This window comes from Pectinophora gossypiella, chromosome 15 (genome assembly GCF_024362695.1).
Source record: "Pectinophora gossypiella chromosome 15, ilPecGoss1.1, whole genome shotgun sequence".
Classification (NCBI taxonomy): Eukaryota; Metazoa; Arthropoda; class Insecta; order Lepidoptera; family Gelechiidae; genus Pectinophora; species Pectinophora gossypiella.
In genome coordinates this window covers 4,900,706-4,923,345 of record NC_065418.1, presented here as the reverse complement: position 1 = coordinate 4,923,345, position 22,640 = coordinate 4,900,706, and the positions used below count along the sequence as shown (strand labels likewise).

At 38.7% G+C, this 22,640-nt stretch overlaps 2 protein-coding genes across 6 annotated transcripts in view; one reads left to right on the top strand and one right to left on the bottom strand.

Annotated features, from left to right (window-relative positions):
* LOC126373151 (G-protein coupled receptor moody) overlaps window positions 1-22,329 on the top strand; it is a 66,409-nt gene extending 44,080 nt beyond the window's left edge. The window contains exons 3-9 of one of the 2 annotated variants that reach the window (XM_050019178.1): window positions 920-1,060; window positions 6,560-6,730; window positions 9,639-9,766; window positions 16,948-17,101; window positions 18,484-18,710; window positions 20,788-20,931; window positions 21,516-22,329. In XM_050019178.1, the coding sequence (XP_049875135.1) occupies window positions 920-1,060; window positions 6,560-6,730; window positions 9,639-9,766; window positions 16,948-17,101; window positions 18,484-18,710; window positions 20,788-20,931; window positions 21,516-21,808 (1,258 nt within the window). In that variant the 3' untranslated portion in view covers window positions 21,809-22,329. Of the gene's footprint in view, window positions 1-919; window positions 1,061-6,559; window positions 6,731-9,638; window positions 9,767-16,947; window positions 17,102-18,483; window positions 18,711-20,787; window positions 21,017-21,513 lie in introns of both variants that reach the window. The other variant, XM_050019179.1, reaches the window with a different exon arrangement.
* On the bottom strand, window positions 10,152-16,775 carry LOC126373073 (uncharacterized). Of its 4 annotated transcripts, none has more exons than XM_050019045.1 (3): window positions 16,010-16,775; window positions 15,179-15,355; window positions 10,152-14,543 (listed from the first exon to the last, which is right to left on the bottom strand). In XM_050019045.1, the coding sequence occupies exon 3, from the start codon at window positions 14,199-14,201 to the stop codon at window positions 10,881-10,883; it is 3,321 nt and encodes a 1,106-aa protein (XP_049875002.1). In that variant the 5' UTR covers window positions 14,202-14,543; window positions 15,179-15,355; window positions 16,010-16,775; the 3' UTR covers window positions 10,152-10,880. The 4 variants fall into 4 exon arrangements, with proteins under 4 accessions (XP_049875002.1, XP_049875003.1, XP_049875005.1 ...); XM_050019048.1 differs by having other exon boundaries at window positions 10,174-14,543; window positions 16,010-16,762; XM_050019046.1 differs by lacking the exon at window positions 16,010-16,775 and having other exon boundaries at window positions 15,179-15,982.
* Window positions 22,330-22,640: the final 311 nt, after the last annotated feature.

Here is a 22,640-nt window from a genome sequence, read left to right as displayed (position 1 = left end):
CGCTGCTCCAAGAAAATACCTACCAAACAACCAAAAAAGCTAATACTTAAACACACGCTTTTTCGTTCGAAGTGGAACCCGCCCCTTACATGACGTGGATATGGAAACTCATAAAATAAAGTGATGGCTACCGATAGGTACATTTTTTTAATTAAAAGTTTTCACGCTACCGTACCGGTGTTAGTTTTGTGCTTTTAAAGCGTGTTCCGCACGCGAATATATCAACCACTGAAAATATCGCGTGTGCGATGCGTGCTTTCTATCTAACTGAATTTGATCCTTAATAAACAAATAAAAATAAAACTCTTTTTAGGTTGCTTTTTCGTCGAACCAGGTTTATTTTTAATGATTCACATTCGTTATTGCTCGCTTGTTTCCACTTTTAAAACTTTTTACTAGACGAAGGAACAACAATAGACACTGCGGCGATTTTGAATTAATATTGAGTACCTATTAGGTTATCATGGACTATAGTTAATTTACTTGTAGCAAATAAGATGTAATCCTTCAGCCAAAGGAAGTCTAAGTACTTGGACTTACTGATGATAAGCTCACACTCGCCAGCATATGATCATCAGCTCATCGCCCATCATGATAAAGAGAACACCATCTCTCTTTTACGACATACAGAAGACAATCAGATGGACATATTCGAAATGTTCTAGTCGCTTCCAGTGTAGCATAGAAGCTTATTTATTTATTTGTTATTTTATTTACTTATATCAGGTAACAAATACATAGGTACAATAGTTACAGTTAGGGATAGTACCTATAGTATGTGTACAATAGTTATAGTTAGGTTATAGTTCCATTGGGATAAAGTCGTGACACGTGAACTTATGTATGTGTAAGTATGTATTATAGTTTATAACTATATATTGCAGCTGTCATATTTTATAGCTATTGTTTTTGGTTGCAGGTTCTCGCCTGGGCTGCTGACGTTCGCGGCAGTGACCACCGGGTTCATCATGGTCATCGGGTTGTTCGGCAACCTGCTCACAGTGGTCGCGCTACTCAAGTGCCCTAAAGTCAGAAATGTCGCCGCTGCGTTTATTATCAGGTACTTTCATAGACACACCTACCAGATGCGAAGTCCTTGATGATGAGAGAAGATGGAAAATTGCCCAGCGCCACGTTAAAAAGGACACAATTGGCCCCGGTTCCTGCAAACAACTCCTAATTTTATATTAAGTTATACCCGTCATTTTCTTATCCGTCGAAAAGGAAAGGGACGGATGATTGACAACTGTTAATTTTCAAACTAATAAAACAGGCATGTCGCTGATGTGAAATCTGTATGTCGTGTGTCCTCAACCTAATTCTGTCGGGTTATTAAATTTTTGCTTAAAATTGACAAAATAAATATCAAGCAACAATTATTTTTATATATGCATCTGCCATTATATTGTACTTTGGAATATGTACCCGAGTAATGATTCCTCATAGGTAATTATCACTTTAAAGCTGTACAACGCCATCTATATTGTTTTTGGTGAACGTAGCCTGGAAAGTCCCTCATTGAAAACAATTTAAGATATAACTATTTTTTTTAAACACATAATCATCTCCTTGTTCTGGAACTACGCACAGTATTAAATGTCTATGCTTTTTGGCGGGAAACGGGAACGGGACAGTTGCTTTCTTCATTGAATAATCTAAATAATTAATACGAAGTGGTGTTTTGTGGTTAATGATCGCATTAAGTTAGTCGGAAGACATTCGCGAGTGTTATTATATAGGAGTATTCAATAAACAAAGTGTATCTGCCTATTTTCGCTTCGTGTCAGGAAGCCGCTTCATAACTCGAAAGTTTATGCGGACTTTTGAGTTAATTAGTTTGGGGTTCGGAGTAGGAGTCTACTCCGAGGGTGGGGGCTTAGGTTTCATCATCATCATCTTTCATCATTTCATCAATCATCAAGAAAAAAAATACGTAAGACATGGCTGTATGGGCATAGTTCCCTTTGCCTTACCCTTCGGGGAAAACCAAAACAAAAAAAAAATGTCTATGGTTCTACCATGGAACTACTGGGACAAGAAAGTTTTGACGGCTCTATGATGTTACAGTTCCATTATTTTATAGAAGTTACCGTTTAACTTTAAAAAAAGAAGGTGTCATTTCCATGAAACTCACAAGACTTCTCAGAAGAAAGGATTATTAACTTACCTACATAAGAACTTGCAAATTACTATAATGCGTATAGTAAACATACAATGTAACATGTTATCGCTTATTCATCCTACTCATCCTTTTGATACAAGTAATTTACATGTCCTGTTTAAGTAAACACCACGTCAAGGTATTTATATGTGTTTACTGAGGCCATTTCCGAGTACGTACGTAGTACGTTTACCTACGTAGTATGTAGGTACTTAATAACCGGTTGGAACCACAAAGTTTTTATTAAGTATAGAGAGAATACCGCGGGAAAATAGCCTGTGGGTGCGATATATGCACAAAACGATAATGTTGTGTAAGGCAACGATCGTATTATAAAACTTTCCACATCATTCTTTGCTTTTTTGGTATCGCGTAACCACAACCAGCGCTTGTTCACATTCACATTAATTTTGCATTACACACTTAGCCTGGATTAAGTTTTATTGCAAATTATTAGCACGTTTTGATGAACAATCACCATGAAAAAAAAAATTACTGTAAGATTAAATATTGGGATCAGACGAAAGAACGTCGGTGTCCAATTTCAAAATTCGAACATATAACTAAACTGATAAAAAATAAAAACTACAGTCCGCGCGCTGCCTTCACGATTCAAGTCTAAACTATGTTCGATGTCGAGGGGGTGAGGTAAACCTAGCTCAGACGCTGTTGGGGTGCGTAGAGTTGCTGTTTTATACGTAGTAGGTATATATTAATCACTATTCTATGGTAGCGGTCTACGCAAAAATTACGGCCGCTTCACACGCCAACGTCAGTTAACTTCAACAGACGAGGTGCGGATTCGTGTCTTCTGAAACATAGATCATCTTACTTTCGGACACTCGCGATCACCCGTTGTTGTTTGTTGTCTGATCACAGTCTGCATTGTCCTAACCAAACATCGCTAAGTGATTTTCATGTGTGTACTCATAAATATAGCCATAGAAGCAGCCAATCAGCTCGCGACACTAAACACTTCAGGACCCCGATACTGACCCCGCCGGCGTGGTCGACGATTTCCCTCAATCAGCACTTATCGCTATCAACCCACTAGGGTCGATTAATTCTTTCAAATATTTTTCCTCTCAGACGACGCCCTGACCCGAGGTTCGCGCCCGACTGGGCACCCTCAGGCCTGTTGTCTTAAACGTTGTACCGGGTAAGAGCCTTCAGCGCTCCCCATTTGTCCGCCCAAATAGTTAATGCCATCTGCGGCAAATCAAAGTCTAAGAAAAAACTCATAAATGCGATTACTTATTGCCATTCACTAACTGATAAACTGTGTACATTACCATAGAATAAAGAATACTGCACATTACATAATAAAGATAGGTAAGTACTGACTGACTAATGTAACACCTGCGACGGTAGATACCTACTTCACATTGTCTACATACAAATCGCCTGACTTATCTATCAGGTAGATTCTTCATATGGGAATATTACTCAGACGGTCTTAGTTCCTGTTGTTTGTTGTGACAACTTAGGAATCTGCGATGCTTGTGTAGACGCAATGTTGTGTCTTATTATGGAAATACAGATACGTGCTCTTTCATAGCTCGGAACATTTATTGTCTTTGAAGCCGTGAGATACTATTGTACACGCGTCTTGCATTCCAAGAAGCAGCAGATTTGAATCCTGCAAATGGGTAGTTTCCTAGGTCAAATATAAATTATGAAATTCTGAATAATACTAAATAAAGACAGATCTAAAACAGACGAAAAACGTTTTCTTTTTTCTTTTAAACTTATTTATGAATTTTAAAATAATAAGTGCAACATTTTATCACGTTTTTCTATGACGTCACAGGTTGCTTTTTCATACAAGGTCCATAGTAATTTAGTGTTTTGACGTTTAGTAAAAAGTAACTGATTTGACTAGGATACTAACCTATTAGCCCTTTCAGTCTATACATTCAAATTCAAATATACTTTATTGCACTAAAAAAGAAATAGTACAAAAAGAGACTTAAATACACTTCTCATCAAAAAAATCGAAACACTTCCGTTTTCATTGTTTCTGTCCGAATTTAACACAAAAAAGAATTCATACGATGAAAAAAAATACATAAATGTATAGCTGGCAGTTTGGCCATTACAGTAATAAGCGAAAATTCTAAATTCAAAATTAGAATTTCATTTGTTTATCTTATAAACGAAATGAATCACTGTTTTGAGACAAATGTGTGTTTAGGGTTGGAGTACATTTAGCGTTTAAAAACTAAAAATTGGCGCCTATCCTTAAACTTTTTGTTTTTTATTTCAATACTGTGACTTTGGGACGTCTGAAAAAAGGTTTTTTTTCTAAAACGTATGGATACTTCGCCCACAGAAGCCGCCCAAGTTGTGGCATTGCTGGATTCTGGCCTTAGTCAGCGTGGTGTGGCTGCAAGACTGCATCTAAGCCTGTCATCTGTTCATAGAGTCTATAAACGTTATCGGGAGACTGGTTTGTTCACGCACCGTTCAGGATCTGGCAGGAATCGGGTCACTTCTGAGCGAGATGATCGATTTATTGTAACAACTTCTTTAAGAAATCGACGCCTTAATGCTTTTCAACTGCAGCAGCGGCTTCGTGTTGTACGAAGGGTGGCTGTAAGTGACTCTACAATTAGAAGAAGGTTGAAGGATCGTGGACTGGTACCGCATAAGCCAGCAAATGGGCCGAAATTAACTGCAGACCATCGAAGAGCGCGCCTTAACTTTGCACGTGAGCACCTAAATTGGTCATACCTACAGTGGAGCAAAGTTCTCTTTTCTGATGAGTGTAAAATTATGCTGTATGGTAACGACGGAAGGAACAAGGTCTACAGAAGAGACGGAGAACGCTATGCACAATGCTGCATTGAAGAAAAGGTCAGCTATGGTGGCGGTTCGTGGACGGTTTGGGGAGGAATCAGCGCCGACGGTAAGACAGAGCTTGCTTTCGTGTCTGGGCCACGTCTGCCTGCACTAAACTGTCATCGGTACGTCGAAGAGTGTCTCGAGCCTCATGTGATGCCCTATGCACATTTTATTGGCAACGGTTTCATATTCATGCACGACAATGCTAGGGCTCACACCGCGGGCGTCGTACGAGATTATCTTAACGAAGTCGATATCTCTATTATGGAATGGCCAGCAAGAAGCCCGGACATGAATCCCATTGAACATCTGTGGGATGAATTAAAGAGACGAATTCGAGCAAGAGATCCTGCCTCAGAAACACTTAGCCAGCTGCAAGATGCAATCCAAGAGGAATGGGACAATATACCACAGCATGTGATCGTGACTCTCATCCGATCGATGAAGAACCGTATGGAAGCAGTAATTAGAGCTCGGGGAGGGAATACAAGTTATTAAATAAACGTTTTTTAGCTTTTTTTTTCATTTACGTGTGTTGTTTTATCCATTTCCTTTATACTCCATACGGAATAAAAATGACTCATTTAACAAAATACGAAACCTATGAAAAATTCATTTAAATTTAGAACATTAACATTAAGATTTGATAAGCTCATATTACTCACTATTAAACGACATTTAACATTTATTCCTAAATGTACACATTTTTCTGATAATCCTGACAAAACGTAAACTTGCAAGGTGTTTCGATTTTTTTGATGAGAAGTGTAGGTAAGTGCATGGCTATTGGCACACCACACAGCTGAAGTTGTTTACAATATTAATCTATGTAGATATCTAATAGTAGACAGCAATGGTAATGAGAAACTTTCCAGTCTACGTTCACCAAATCCAATATATGTAGATGGCGTTGTGCAACTTTAACGTGATAATTACCTATTTTCTCATTACTCGGGTACATAATTATTCCAAAACACAATGTAAGGGCAGAAGCATAATACTTATAAAATAATTGATGCATGCTATTTGGATCAAATTATGTATGGAATTATATTGCTATCTTTATAGCTTCTCTTTATTTTGATCAGAATAATTATCGGTGGAAGATGTACCTAATTTGTGTCTGGGTGTAATAAAAAGGGTCATCATTTATACCCAAAAACAAAGAGGCATATATCTGTTATCCATAAAATTAGAAGGTCAATCGAAGGAAAATCTGTACAGTGCGATCTAAATTGTTTTTGAGGAAAGTCCCTCATTGGGGATGAAACCGATAACAAATTCAGAATTACTGACCAATAAAAAAATCAAAGTACCACCTATCAAGCTGGTGTAGCAGAAGCTCAAGTGTAACGTAGTATACTCAGTTGATCTTGCGATGGATGTACTTCTGACTAGGCCAATGGATATATAGTAGTGAACGTATGTTGTTGACGCAAAGACCACTTTTATTTTTTTACCTGGCGACAACACATTTCCGTGCTACTTATCAAGTCTCTAACATAACTGTAACTAAACTTACTAACAAAAGCATATTGTCTCTATTCATTCCAGTTTGTGCATCGCCGACTTCCTGTTCTGCGCCATGGTGCTCCCGTTCGCCATATCTGGCTTCTGGACAAGGACTTGGGCTCATGGGGATGCCCTGTGCAAGTTGATACCATTCCTACGGTACGGGAACGTCGGCGTGTCCCTGCTTAGCATCGCTCTTATTACTTTGAATCGGTAAGTACCTGCATAATAGGCAGCATAATATTAACAGCTATACGTACCACTGCACAGGCCTAGAGAATTTAAAAATGAAACATACATACATAAACTCACGCCCGTAATCCCTAATGGGGTGGGCAGAGCCACAAGTAATCAAAGACAACTTGCAGCCACTGTTGATACGATGTCATAAGCTGAATTATGATGAACCTTATGGTGATAAGGGATCAGCCTATCGCCCATAACATTAGTTCATCATGTTAGAGGACACAATCCCTCTGTCGGTTTTTACAACATGCCCGGGAAGACAAGCAGCTGAACGTGTTCTATGTTTTTGATTTGCTCCCAGAACAGCATAGAAGCATTAAAAAAGAAACCTGAGTAAGTAACCCAGTTTCTTATTCAATGATTATCAATTATATCAAATCAAATCAAATATAGGTACCTTATTGCGCATAAACAAAACATACAAACATTTAGCAACAGTACAAATGGGCGGACTTAATGGCCTATCCTTATTCCTATTAGTAAATAGTTTTTCAAAATCTAGTATATTCTGATAGGATCATAGACCTGGATCACAGTCATACGTAGTTCATAAACGTAAATTAAGTATTTACTCGGAACTCTACGTCGTCACCTTCTGGTGAAAAGCAAGCGTGTTATTCGAAAATCAAATTTCGATATGTTTTTTGCAACAAAACCTCGCATTGAACACACTATTTTCAATCCAGATAATAAATTGTAGTCTTCATTTTTCCCGGAATGAAACTACCATGTGTTTTGTGCTTTAATTTAAATAAACCACAATGGAATGTGATTTTTTGAAAATGCGCTAACGAGGTTTTTGTCGCTATGAATTCCGAAGTAAATGTAAGGTACTTAAATGTAATTATTATTCAAAATTGTATTAAATCTGAAACATAATCTGCAAGCGCTCCAAAGCATTAGTGAGTAGTATACCGTAAGGATCCATTGGGATTGATATTAGGTACCGTTTCTACGACACAGCGACTTTGTCGTCTTTCCCCTGAGTGTACGATAACATTCAACAGGTGATCCGTCTTCCTTTTCTGAAAAACTTGAGCTGGTCTCTTGGGTACTCAATTTTACCCATAGAGACACATTGTGCCAATTGGTCCCGTAATATGTAACGGGATCCATTGAATGGGTAAACCTGGGTAGGTAGTTGGTATACATCCCACCCCTGGTTAATAAACTATGCAATATTATGATTGGATAAAAAAAGAACAAAGCAAATTCTTTTCTACCTATACCTCCTCCTTCGGTTGATTGAGGAGAGGCCTGTGCACAGCAGTGAGACTATACCTATACATTGTTTATGTAGGTATGTAAGTATCTAATAATTAACATAACCTTAAAGCAATAATTATCTCTAAAAATATTTACTCTATATTTATGAAGTTTTCTGTAGTTGTAGGCTACTACTACATACGACGTTGTTTTTCTTGTTTGGTACTTCTCTTATTTTTTACATCCGCATTTTTTAATTCTTTGATTCCCGGAATTTCATTTTTTTTACAAAGTCGTAGATACGGCCTAAATCAACCTAAACCTAAATACATATTACAAGAACCAATTCATAAAAATTACATAAAAAGAGGTTCATTTTCTTTTTCGAAATAATTATTTAAATCACGCCCAATTATGGTAGGTACAAAATAATTTGGAACAAAAAAATATTCAGTTTAATATTCAACTGATTCTGTAGGTATTAAATCAACATTGCCGACGTGATGAGGAAATCAAATGTAAAAATTATATGGATTAATAAGAAGACCTTTAACCTACATTTTTACGCAAACGTTAAGACGAAGAATGGGCAGCCTTAAAACAAATAATTCCAGACATTTTTTTTTACTTTTAATGGGTTTGCTTTTGGCCCCAGACTTACCCGAAGGCATTTACGAGGCCTAAGATGGAGCGAGCTCGCCCAGAAGGTGCCTGTTCAAACACACATACATAAAACACAAACATGCAACTACAACAAAAACAACAACATCATACTTAAAACTTTATTAAGTCTTTGTAATTCTACTAATACTTGGGGCAACCATAAGGAACTAATTTTAAAAACATAACATATTTTTTATTGTATCACATAAATGTATTATGACGTAATGTGAACCAAGCAGTAGCCATCGCACAGATCCTGCATATCACAGGACGCGATAATAAGCAAATGGTATTGGCCATTCGATAAAGCCAATTCTATTATTCGATAAAATAATGAACCAGTTTGGACATATTTATCACATCGCGCGTTTTGAGGGCCCCATGTTACGGCTATTATTTATTCCGGCTATTTTATCTCCTCTCCTTCTCATAAGTACTACATACGATAGATGTTTAAAACATTTCTATTCCAACATCGTCACTAAAGTAGTGTGCAAACTGACGCAGCTAACGAACGTGTCAATCAAAGTCCACGACCTAATATCCGGAGTTGAGCCTAAAACCGGAACATAGCGACTGTACTATACCTACCTACCTACTAAGCACGTTCGAATATCCCTCATAGCTCATACGTGATACGAACCCTGTTACCGAACTTACACGAATGAGTTATTAAATTATTTTGTGCAGTTTTCACTAACACATTTGGATCGACCATTATTATAAACAAGGGCTCTTTTTCGACGTGACTTATTATAGATTGGCATTGACTACTTGACCGGACAAATAGGGAGCGCTGCGGGCTCTCACACGGTACAAAATTTAGGCGATACGGCTCATCACCTGACACGTTGGGCTAACAGAAAGCTCGGTGAGATGTGGGTACTTAGTTCATCTTACTTAGTCCAGCTACTCGATTGGGATATAGACATGAGCTTACGTTATGGTATGTGTAAAATAAACGGTTTGAATAAATAAATAACCGCATTAATACGTTACGTTCCAGGTACATCCTGATCGCGCACTACGACTGGTACCCGCGGGTGTACCGTAAGCACAACATCGCGCTCATGATTGTATTCTCCTGGATGTTCTCCTACGGCATGCAGGTGCCCACCCTGCTTGGGATCTGGGGTGAGTTTCTATGGAATCTGTATGAAAAAGCACCCTGTGACGTCATGGAAAACATGATAAAATGTCGGACTTATTATTACGTTTTTCTTGATTAAATTCATAAGTTAAATAGAAAAAAGAAAGCAAGTAAAATGAAAAAAAAAAACTAACTGTAACAACGCACAACTGAGACTTCTACAGAACAGTCAGCGCTAAAGTTTTTTAGCAACATATCTTCTAAGGGTTAATTAAAAAAGGGGATGAAAGATTGTATGTTAAACTTAATAGGTACCTAATGACCTACTTTACAATACTTGATGACCTAATAAATAAATAAATGATGTGCCCGAACGAAGTCGCGTTCAGAAAAGTTGTATTTAATACATAGATACTTGTATACTGTACGGTACTAGGTGCACCGAACTTGTATTAATTTGATTGTCGCACTGTTGTGGGTCCACTAATGCACTACTTCAATAACACGCACTGGTTATTACTGTTAATTATTATTTATTGTTAATTAATTGAGGAGCACAATGTCGTTGTTGTAATGGTTCGTAGCAGAGAGAGAGAGAATTATTGCCATATTAAAATAATATAAAAAAGTAAATTTGTTGGGTTGCCAACATGCTGCGCCCCACGGAATGCGAATCTACGTACTAATATTTACCTAGTTATATGTATATTACATTATCAATATAGGCACTTAACTGTACTTAGATCGCGTTCACAATTCAAATGTAACTTAGACCATTTTCACAAATCAATTGTTATTAGAATAAGTATGCAGTTTTAAATAACATAAAAGTATACACATGAAATGCACACATCAAAGACAAGTAAAGGTACACAAGTAAATTAAATGTGTGAAAATAGAGAGCTCTAACATAATCTGTTACAACACAGAGCTACTTATGTATCTTTATTAAGTACAACACATACTTATTTCTAAAAAAGATAAGTCAATATTTCTTAAAATAAGAGTAAACAATAAGTAAATACCAAATTTAGGAATGTTTTCTTTTCGTACTTATTGTAACTTAACTTATAGAAGTATAAAATATTTTTAACTTAAAATTATAGTATAACATAGATGGCAAAAGCAGATAAATTCGAGTTATCGTCGAAGAAAGAATTAGTCGAAGGGTAATAAACATATACCTGAAAGTGAGCGACTATATACTTTACCATTGGAGGTGGTTACCTCAAGTGCTCGCACTTTGCCATCGTTGCCAGGAAAAACCTTAGAAATACGCGCCAATGGCCAATACAGAGGTGGAGAGTTCGCCTCTTTCAATAATACCATTTTTTCTACACAAATGTTAGGTAAATCGTCACGCCATTTTGGTCTAGATTGTAAAACGTTTAGATATTGCCTGTGCCATACCTTCCAGAAGGATTGTTTCATATTTTCTACTACTTTCCAAAATTTAAGCCTATTACTAGGGACTTCTGAAATGTCTGGCTCAGGATACGAGGTGAGTGGACAACCCACAATAAAATGACCCGGCGTGAGGTAACTGAAATCAGAGGAATCCGATGAACACACGGGCATTAACGGACGTGAGTTTAATATCGACTCTATTTGGCATATAACCGTATGAAGCTGCTCGTAAGTAAGTATACTCTTTTGCAGTGTTCTTTTTAAATGATACTTCATGCTTTTCACTGCAGCTTCAGCGAGGCCAGCAAACACGGGCGAGTAGCTAGGTGTGAAGTTAAATTTGATACCAATTTGTGATGAATAATTTTGCACCTGTGTTTGATGGCTCGTTGAGCTGTTAAGCTTGTACAAGTCAGCTAGATGGTTAGCCGCGCCTTTAAAGGCACCTCCGTTGTCGCAAAAAACTTCAGTGGGCATAGCACGTCGTGAGATAAATCTCTTAAAACACGCTAAGAATGTGTCTGTAGATAGGTCAGAAGCCACTTCTAAATGTATAGCTTTTGTAATAAAGCAAACAAATACGCAAATGTAACCTTTTGTGACTAATGCTCGTCTGACTCTAGAATTTTTAATTTGTACCGGCCCAGCAAAGTCTATCCCGACAACTTGAAAAGCTCGGGAGGCGGTTACGCGCTGCTTAGGCAGCGAACCCATCAGCTGCTTTGCACAAGCTGCTTTCATCCTGAAACAAGGTAAGCATGAATATGTTATTTTCTTGATTTGGCGCAAACCATTAACGAGGTAATATTTTTGATTTAATTGTGATAACAATAGCTTAGGGCCAGCGTGAAGCATTCTAAGATGCTCATGGTATATTATAAGGTTGGTTATTTTAGAACCTTTGGGCAATATAATAGGATGTTTTTGGTTGTAAGGTACTGCAGAGTTATGAAGCCTTCCTCCTACACGTAACAAGCCTGTATCGTCAATAAAAGGGTGTAGAGGTTTCAGAGAGCCTTTGACGTTTTCACCTTTATGCAGTGCACGTATCTCGTCCTTACAATAATATTCTTGTTCGTGCCTAATCAATATACCTAGCGCTTGCCTTAATTCGTCGCTCGATATGTGTTTCGATCGAGATTTAATATTACCTGGCTTGCAATTGTTACAGAAGCGTATGACGTATGCTAAAACTCGCGTCATTTTATTCAAATCTGAATATTTTTCTACTAACTGAAAAATTTGTTTTTCTTTCAGGGTGCAGAGGACCACGTCGGCGGAGGGGGCGGTAAGAGCATCGTCGTTGCCGCGCGGAGGAGCTTCGCGGTCGACGTCACACAACTCAGGTAATTTCTCCGTATTTTTAGGTATATTAGCATTAAATATGTACTCCCTTTGTTTCAGAAAATCTGGCCCGTCCCACCACATACTGCAGGAAGGAAGTTCTCGCGGGTCCAGACCTCGGCTGATGTAATCTGCGGGATTCTCGTGTGTGTCGACGTAGCCCCAGCGCCATCTCTTGGTCAACTGTTGAATGACTCTTACCCTGTTCGATATATAAGCTTGTAATTTTATTACATTTGTATAAATCCACGACAAAGCTATCTGTGAGTCAGAAAATAAATAAACGTCATCAATTTTGAGTTTTATTTGCAGTGTATCATACACTTTACGTGCAAGTCGTGCTAATAACAAGTTAGCATTAAGCTCAAGACGTGGGATTGTTAGTGACTTCGTGCGTGGGTTTATTCTGGACTTCGAACAGAGTAAGGACATGGTAACATTACCTGATTTGTCTTCTACTCGTAAGTATAAGCAGGCACCGTAGCCTATGCTGCTTGAAGCGTCGGCAAAGCCAACGAGTTGCACGGCTTTTGCGTCGCTCGGCACCTGTATGTTCCTGTCTAAAAGAATTGGTTTCATAGCGGCTAAGCTGCTTGCAAAGTCAGCCCACTCACCCTTTAGCTGTTGCGGTGGGTCGGAATCCCAACCTATTTTCTCGCACCACAACTTTTGCATAATCGCCTTCCCCCTAACAATGATAGGTGAAATGAAACCTAGTGGGTCATAAAAGCTAGCAATGTGACTTAGAATTTGTCGCTTTGTTACCGCTCGAGACAGGCTTTCGGGAGATTTTATGATGAAACAATCTTTTTTAGAGTCAATTGTCAAACCTAAAGCTTTTATACTATAATTTTCTTTTTGCAGTTCGATCATATCTACCTGTCTTTTTTCCATGGGTATGTCAGCCAAAATAGTTTCGCAATTAGACGACCATTTATGCATTTCGAAGCCACCCAAACTAAGCAAACCTGCAAGCTGTGCCTTCGCTTCCAATAAAATGGATAAATTTGAACTTGAATACAAAATGTCATCAACATACACACAGTTTTTAATGATAAATGAAGCTAAAGGAAAGCTGGTTTCGTGCAAGTTCGCTAGTTCAAGCAGACATCGTGTGGCGAGGTAACTCGAGGTTTTTAGGCCGTATGTAACGGTATCTAGCCGAATAATGTTAATAGGCTGATTAGGTTGATCACGCCATAAGATGTTCTGCAATGATGCATGCTCAGGGTTGACTAGAATGTTTCTAAACATCTTTTTGATATCCGTGTTGAACGTAAAATCTCCAATTCTGTATAATAAAATTATTTCAAAAAGATCCCTCTGTACCACCCCACCATTGAGTAAGATATCATTGAGAGAAACCTTCTTTTTCGTTTTCATAGATCCATCGAATACAACGCGAGTTCGTGTTGTTTTACTACTTTCATTGATTACCGCGTGGTGGGGAAGGAAGTAGAGTGGATCTGTGTTAAAATTTAATGATTTAAAATCCACAAAATGTGCATGGCCCAATTCCACATATTGGTGGATGAAGTTTTGGTACTCTGTCAACAAATTAATATTTTTATGAAGCTTCTTTTCAAGATTTAAAAATCGGTATAGCGCCAAATCAAAGGAGTCCCCTAGAGTCGCATTAATGTCATGTATCGGCACTTTCAAAGGTAAATCTACTGTAAACCTATCATTCTCCAATTTTACAGTTTTTTGAAAATGCTTTTCTACCATATCATGCTCAGATTGTGTTTCAGTAAAGATCTCTGGCACTTTTTCGCTATCCCAAAACCTTGCGATAGATGTCTCTACATCAGAAGAACATTTTGTGCATAAAAGTGAAACAACATTCGTTACCTCATATTGGTGAGGCAAACAGCCTCCAATAATATGACCAAATTGTGTATTAAGTATACAAGGTACGCCCTCCTCCCTCTGGCTTGGCTGCGACGCGCTGGTCTGCTCAGACGACGGCGGCAGGAGACGCGCTGACTGCGTGCGCGGCGGCGGGGCCGCGCAGTGAGCGCAGGCAGCAAAGCTCGGCGTCTCGCTGCTCACCTCCGCCGGAAGCAGCACCTGGAAAAACACGTCCGCCCCTATTAACATATGTATGTCAGATGGTTTATAATATTCATCATCGGCCAGCTGGAGGTATGGGGGAATATCAATAGTTGATGGTTCAATCCTGGTCTGTGGTAATTGGCATGTTATGGTGTCGACTACATGACAGTTAATGGAAGTCGTGTATGGCGTTTTTAATGAATGAATGTCAAGGGAGACAGAGTACTTTATCTTATTTTTATTATTCGTGACACCTATAATATTAGTGGAGTCTTCGGTAGGTGTCAGACCCAGGACTTCAATAGCCTTGGTTGTAATTAATGAGGCCTGAGAAGCAGAATCCAAAATGGCCTTTATATGGACTTCTCGGCCATCTCGTGCATATAATTTTACTCGAGCTGTGGGAATCAAAACATTTGAATTAGTGCCTGACATCATAATTACTGGCTCCTTTTTGTCCTCGTCTCGATGCAGCAGTGTGTGATGGGCCTTTTTACATACACTGCATCGGAAATGAAATTTACATTTACCAGTATGCAAGTTCAGGCAAGTGTTGCACAGCTTGGCTTTCTGAGCAAAAGTTATTCTGTCTGCTGAAGGCAGTAATTTATATATTTTGCAAGTATAAAGTTTATGTTCTTCAGACTTACAGTAAATGCATCCTCGCTTCTCCCTCGTCACCGCGTTGATCGCCTTTGTTGTAGTTGATGGGGAGCCTGCATTCTCCATAGCTAATGCACGCTTTTCCAAGAAGCCCAGAAATTGAGTCACCGTTGGGTCCTCCTTCGCGTCCCGTTCCAGTTGATAGGCATGAGACGACTGGGTATCTATTTTGCGTGTGAAAATGCACATTAAAATCGGGTTCCACTCATCTACTTTCGCACCTAGATTTTTTAGAGCAGCTAACGTTTGTTTTATTGACGATACAAACTGCCTAATGTTCGCAGGTGATGGCTTCGTGATGATTGATAAATCAAGTAAATGGGAGATGTGTTCATTTACAATCTTATACTTGTTATTATATCGCTCGTCGAGCAATTTGACAGCTTCTATGAAGCTAGCGCCTATCAAGGGTAGATTTTTAACAATATCGAATGATTCACCTTTTAGAAATGAGCGTAAATAATGTAGTTTTTCTACATCACCTAACGTGGGATCATTTTCAATCAGAGACCTAAACATTTCGCGAAATGTCGTGTACTCGGAATATTTACCGTGAAAGGGCATAATTTCAATAACTGGCAGCTTCGCATGCCTCTGAGTTGGTGTAGGAGGGTGTGACACGTGATTCGTGGTAGACCGTCTACTTAGCTCGCTTTCTAAACAAGAAATAATAGTGAAATACTTTGTCTCACACTCCCCTACATTCTCCTCGTCGGTACCTTTTTCACACAAAATTCTGGTATTATATTCTTCGTACTTTTCGAAGGCCTTTATACAACGCTCCCTTTTTAAATGTAACATTGCAGTTGTCCACTCACCTAAGTTTCCATCCTGCACGTCTTTATATAAACGTGTAATCGTGGCTTTTAGATAACCACGTTGCAATACGTAATTTCCACTTTTGTCGCTTTCACACATCTTATCAGCTTCTGCCATGGTTTGTTACACTTATTGAACTTAATACTAATGGTAACTACGTATTTTAAATTAGAAATTACAAAATAATATTGGTAAATTAAAATTTCAATCAAAATGTACGTAATTATTGTAAACAATACGATACAAAATGGCGTCAGTGAAAATTTTCGACAAGAACTCGGACGCAAGATGCGATGCGACGTGGCGGGAATCCAGTAGTACCAACTGCAGTGTGATGTAACGCTCCGTGATTGGTCGTAGAGCTCGTTCGTGGGCGTGGCACTTCTCGCGGCGAAATTTGAATGGGCCAATGGCTTCTTTTTTCATCTAACCTGAACTCTTGATAGCTTTGTATAATTATTTTCGGGAGAGGAATGATAATTTTTGAATGTTTCGCACTCCAAACCTCCAATCTTCTTTCTTCGCTCCTGCTAATATATTGTGTGCTTGAAAAATCGCCTCACTCGCAGTAATACACCAAAAAGTGCGTGCGTGTTCGCTTCGCGCAGATCGCTGTTTCACCACTCACAGGCCGCTGTTTCTTCGAAGGACCATATGTACGGTACTAGGTGCACCGAACTTGTATTAATTTGATTGTCGCACTGTTGTGGGTCCACTAATGCACTACTTCAATAACACGCACTGGTTATTACTGTTAATTATTATTTATTGTTAATTAATTGAGGAGCACAATGTCGTTGTTGTAATGGTTCGTAGCAGAGAGAGAGAGAATTATTGCCATATTAAAATAATATAAAAAAGTAAATTTGTTGGGTTGCCAACAGTATACCACCACGCTTGTACTTAATATTCTGATTTTATTTGTTCGGAATTTCAGGCAAATTCGACTACGACCCGCAACTAGGCACATGTTCCATAGTGCCGGACGAGTTTGGCCGCTCTGCCAAGACAGCTTTATTCGTCATTGCGTTCATCGTGCCTGCCCTACTTATCTTCATATGCTATGCTAGGATATTCTGGCTTGCTCACAGGTAATGCACGTAGCTATTTGAGTTAATTATACATACAAGATGCAGATCTGAGTATAGCAGAATTTGACACGATGGATGGATTCATGCTTTACACATCGCATAATAAATGATATAAAGATCTAGTAAGTAGGTACTCTCCAAACTGCGTATTTATTACTTAACACTCTCGCCAGCGTTCCCTGATACGGTAGAATAATAATCAGAAGATAATTGGCAGCTACTTTTGATAGCAAGCCCTTGGATGGATACCTATGACGAACGCAGTCCATTGCACATTATGATGGTCCGCCATGTTCAAAATGACACAATGCTTCTGTCGGTTTTTACGACATGTTCGGGAAAAGAAGCAGTTGAATGCGTTTTATGTTTATTATCTGGTCCCAGTCCAGCATTCTTAGCTGAGCTTAAGTTAAAATAAGTAAGTAAGTAATCAATAAGTAAGATTAACTTAATAATTTCTGATCGATAACGTTCATCCGTCTTACAAGTTCAAAGTAGGAAGATATTACAGCTCCCTGGCTATCGATCTATTATGACTTGAGAACTTTCATCACGCAAACGTCTTTATTGAATCTATGGATTTTATTTCCTCTCAATATTGCCAGTGAAGCATGAAGGAATGTGCCATAAACCTATCGGCCCTGGAATGTTTCCTTATCTTTATATGCGAGGACGAATCGGCAGCTGAACTTTGCATTTTTATTAAGCTTTATTATGCCATAAAATGAGTATTATTTGGTTCCGTATCGCTCGTTTCTGAAGTTGGATGTGATACAATCTCTTTCATAACATAAACAACCGCAATATTCTGTTAAATTTCTTCACAACGTGTTGAAATTGATTTCAGAGCCATCCCAATACTGTTTTACATTTTCCAATATTGTTAGATAATAATATACGCAACTATCAAGACCCATTAGTTACCATCATCATCTCCCTAGCAATAACCCGTTTCTCACGGGGTTCGCTTACTTAACCTGAAGATTTGACAGGTCCAGTTTTACCATTAGTTAACATTTTTTCCAAATTCATTAGCACCTATCTCTATTTGTAGTGGTACCTACATAACTTATGTAAGTAGATATATGTACCTACCTAACCAGATGCCCTATCATCTTAAACATCATAACATTAAACAACTTTATATCTCAATGTGGGCAAGGACCAGTGGAAGTGAATGTGGGTGAGGGTCAATCTACCGAAGGGAGTAAAAAACACACTCCAACACGCTGTGGGGCTAGCCAGCCCGTTTACTCGTTCTCAAAACATCTAAAAGCTACTACTACTACTTAGTATTCTACTTTATCTACATATGTAGTAGGTAGGTATACTTTTTTGAATTATTGCAGTGTTTTTAAATATATTATACCTTCAAATTCCAGTTCAGAAAAGCGCATGCGACAGCACCAGCGGTCTCAGAACAGCGGGCCAGGGGCTCTGAACACGAGTACAGACAAACGGTCTACTATAAAAGACAACCGGGAGTCGAAGGCACGGCGCAACGAATGGCGGATCACCAAGATGGTTCTCGCCATCTTCCTGTCTTTCCTTGTCTGTTACCTGCCTATCACCATCGCTAAAGTTGCCGATAGCCATGTGCATTATCCTGGTAAGATGTTTTGGTAATAGTAGTTATCCTGGATTAAGGGCTATGGGTATCTCACTAGAAAATCATGGTTGCGCGACTATGGTCGGATTCCATAAACGCTACCCCAGTGTCTTACACGTTGCGCAACTCAACAACAACAATTGCATACATTTTGTTGGTGGCGCCACCATGGCGTTCTAGATATGGCCCTGAGAAACTGAGACTGGTTCGGTGGTTAATAAGAGGTTCGGAGCACTAATAGAATCCACAGCCGTACGAAACAAGGAGGTTGGCGTGAAGTCCCGATATGAGTCGGCACCGAAGGAAGGTGTCTTTTTAGTGCCCTTTATCATAAATTAATCTAAAGAATGGTCAAGTATTTTTTCTAAAGAATAGTTTACAAAGCGTGTGCGAACTTACTTTCACATCCCATAGAGTCCACGAGCGGGAAGCTTCAAAGCTCTATCGACCTAATAGGAGTTTAGTATATATTAATAATGTTGCCTTTTAGTCAGAAACAATAAAATACGTATCTAAAATAGGTACCTCCTTATCTAGATTCGTATATTACATATAAATAATATGTTAAAATTGTGAGTGCTCTTCGTTTAGACTGCACGAAGCAGCGAAAAGCCATCTGCGGCTCACTTCAGTAAATTATGTCATGAAAATATATGAACACATTACTTACTTCCTTCAGTTATCATAAACACTCGTGTGAAATTCACAACGAGTCACGACCATGTGTTCCTGACAAATATTTATTGTTAAAGTTCAAAGGGAAAATCCATTAAAATGCTACATCTTCCCTTTAATTATTTTTTTACTTGGTTACTTTTTACGCAGACAAGTAGGTAAGTAATAATAACACCTAAGTACATAAAGAGGGCCTTGGCAAGATCGTGTACTGTGCGCTTTATATTTAAGTATACAAACTTACGAGCACGAAGTTCGTATAGGTAAGGTACCAACTTGACACGAAAACAATGGCCGCTTGGCGCCAAAAAAACTTGTGGCAGCCATTAGGTTTTTCTTTTTTCGTTTTACTTTTTCCTCTCTAAATGGCAACCGCCACATTTTCTTATAATTGCTTGCCAGCGTTAAAAAAGAACCTTTAGAGAGAAAGAGTTTTTACAAAAAACAACTTTATTATTATTTCGCTATTAATGGATTACCATTACGAAAGGTTAACGATTCTTCATCGCGACAACTCATCGTTCCTCCCTCTCTTAATTATAAGGAGAAATAGCAATTATACAAACAAATGAGAAAATTAGACCGTTTTAGCATTAAATTGGTTTCTTACTAGGTACAACGAAAGAAACATTAATGACGTAATTTATTAGCAGTCTGCAAATAACGTAGCTAAATGAAAGTACCTACACACTGTCGGTTAATTAACCGATAACTCCGCCCTAAAATTACTCTTATTGCTCGATGCCGAATCTCGACAACTAAGAAATGGGAGAAGTTAATGAAAATAAAATCCCTTCTCTTAGTAAAACCGTATCGCCTGCGTCAGCATCTAAGCAATAGGTTTCTTTATTAGAAGGCATTATTTTCATCACTAATTTAAGAGCCACGCTCTTGTCGGTGTAGCATTCTCCATGACGCATTATTTTAATTCTTTTCGTAGCTAATAATCACTATTTTTATTAGTGTCTTAGAATCACGAAAGACCGCTCTGGTCAATCTGATGACCAGTTCTCACTAAGTATCTTGTATACTCTTAAAATATTCCTGTCTAAGACAATTTGGAACCTCCTCTTTTCCTTATGATTTGGACATTCTGTTTATACCTACATATTCTTAGTACTTCTGCTAAGCATTTCTATGTTACGTCTAATTCCACAACTTTGAAACTCTTTCTTTTTTCTCTGTCTACCTCTCGCCACACTGCCGGTGTGACAGGGCGCTAGCGCAACTCCAGCGCGGCGCTAGTAGTTGTAGAGTAGGTATCTAATCTAATCTAGACGCTTGGCATTGCGCCTAGCGTGACGCCAGCAATGTGACGAGAGCTAATTAATATACTTGTACTCTTAAAATATTCTCTCCTGTTCCTTTGCCAATGTTGTACTAATTTATTTCCCTCGCACAGTATTCCACATCGCCGGCTACCTACTCCTGTACGCGAGCGCATGCGTGAACCCGATCATCTACGTGATAATGAACGCGCAGTACCGCGCTGCGTACGCGGCGGCGCTCTGTTGCCCGCTCGCGCGCCTCTCGGGCCTCACCAGCGGTGCGTATCCCTCCTCGCCCGTCGCATGCCCCGCCAAGACCCCCGAGCGAACCTCCGCGCTCGCCACCTACATACGACCCTGAAGGTATAGACTTTAGTAATACCCCGTGTTTGTGGTGGGCTCACATTTGTGTCACATGTAAATAAGACACCGTTCGGCTAAGGGTTAAGGTGGGTTCGCATGTAGTAACAGTTAATGTGTAGCTTATGTGTTGTCTTGTTCTGTATGTTTGTATTGTATCTATCTACTTATCGATAAAGTCGTCAGTTAACTTATAGCACTACAGAAGTAGATGTTTACTAAAATGCATTATCGCTACACTACAAATTAATACTTAGAACTCTTCATTTATTTACTTATTTTACTATAAACAAGTCCTATGATATACCATCGACACTATGAAGGTCGCACAATATCCAGATGCACGCATATAAAAATTGCACCTTGCATCACCTTAGTCACCAAGTCATTTGCAATTAAATAAATAGCATGAAAGTATAATTTTCTTATTTATCGTCTAGCGTTGTCATATTATGTTACTTCTAATAAAGACAAATAACTAGTCAACCCATTCTTTTTAGAGAAATGGAACGAGCGTCACGGGTACAGTTACAGCAACACGCGAACGGTGCTCAGCCAAGTGTCACTGGGGGAGTCGAGGGCAGACACGCGGGCATCCATGGCCCCCGCGGGCCGGTAGACCCCTCTAGGGCCCCCAGCGTACTGACGAAGACCACATCACTACGCACTTCAGGCCCATTAGGCCCCCACATCGGCCCCGAAGCGCGCTCCGCAACAAAGTCACCGCGCACCGACGGGCCGAAAATAAGATTCAAAATCGGCAGCTGCGAGGAAGGTGGTAGACGTAACGTATAGCGCTTGTCGCTCGTTATCTGACGAACCAAAGATTTGCAATACAAGACTTTTTAAAGCCAAATATTTTGCACGACGCTTTAGTTATGACCGGATGTTTGTAATACGAATGCGTGTGGGATGTATGAAAGAACATACGTCCGTGACTGCATAATACATTTTTATAAAGTATTTTTACCGTATTATTGATCTAGTATTATAAAGAGTACCTAATCTCGCACTTGTGATAATTTCAGCAATGACCAAAATGTATTTTAAAAGACAATTACGTACGTATAGTATAATCTTATTGTGGTAACCGTCTATGGTACTTGCATGTCTTCTTATATCCACGCTATATCCCTAACAGGGTAGTCAGACAATGGAGTGGCGTTCTAGGAACGAATCCATTTGATGACACTACAGTGATTAATATTAAATAATGGTACTTTACCTATCTACTTAAAGACATGTCCGTCCAATAACGAGCGACAAGAGCTTATAAGCTGTAAATAAAGTAATGTATATAAAATGTTATACTTTGTTACGTAATAAGCCAAAATATATGCCAAAACTACCTGACTTTTGTTCAGTTGTTAGTGTATTTGGTAGAATTCTCTTATTTATAATCGTTACCCACTCGAATATTTTCTTCGTATGAAGACGAAAAGCGATTACTTTCTATGAAATGACAAAAAGAAACATTCCATTATTTAATATAATTTGACCAAAGAACGTATTTCAATATCATAATGCTCAATAAATTGTAAATTAACAGTATTTTTTAAATTCGGAATTGTCAATTGTTCAATAAAATTCAATTGCCATATTAAATGTAAGTTTTGTAATAAAATTC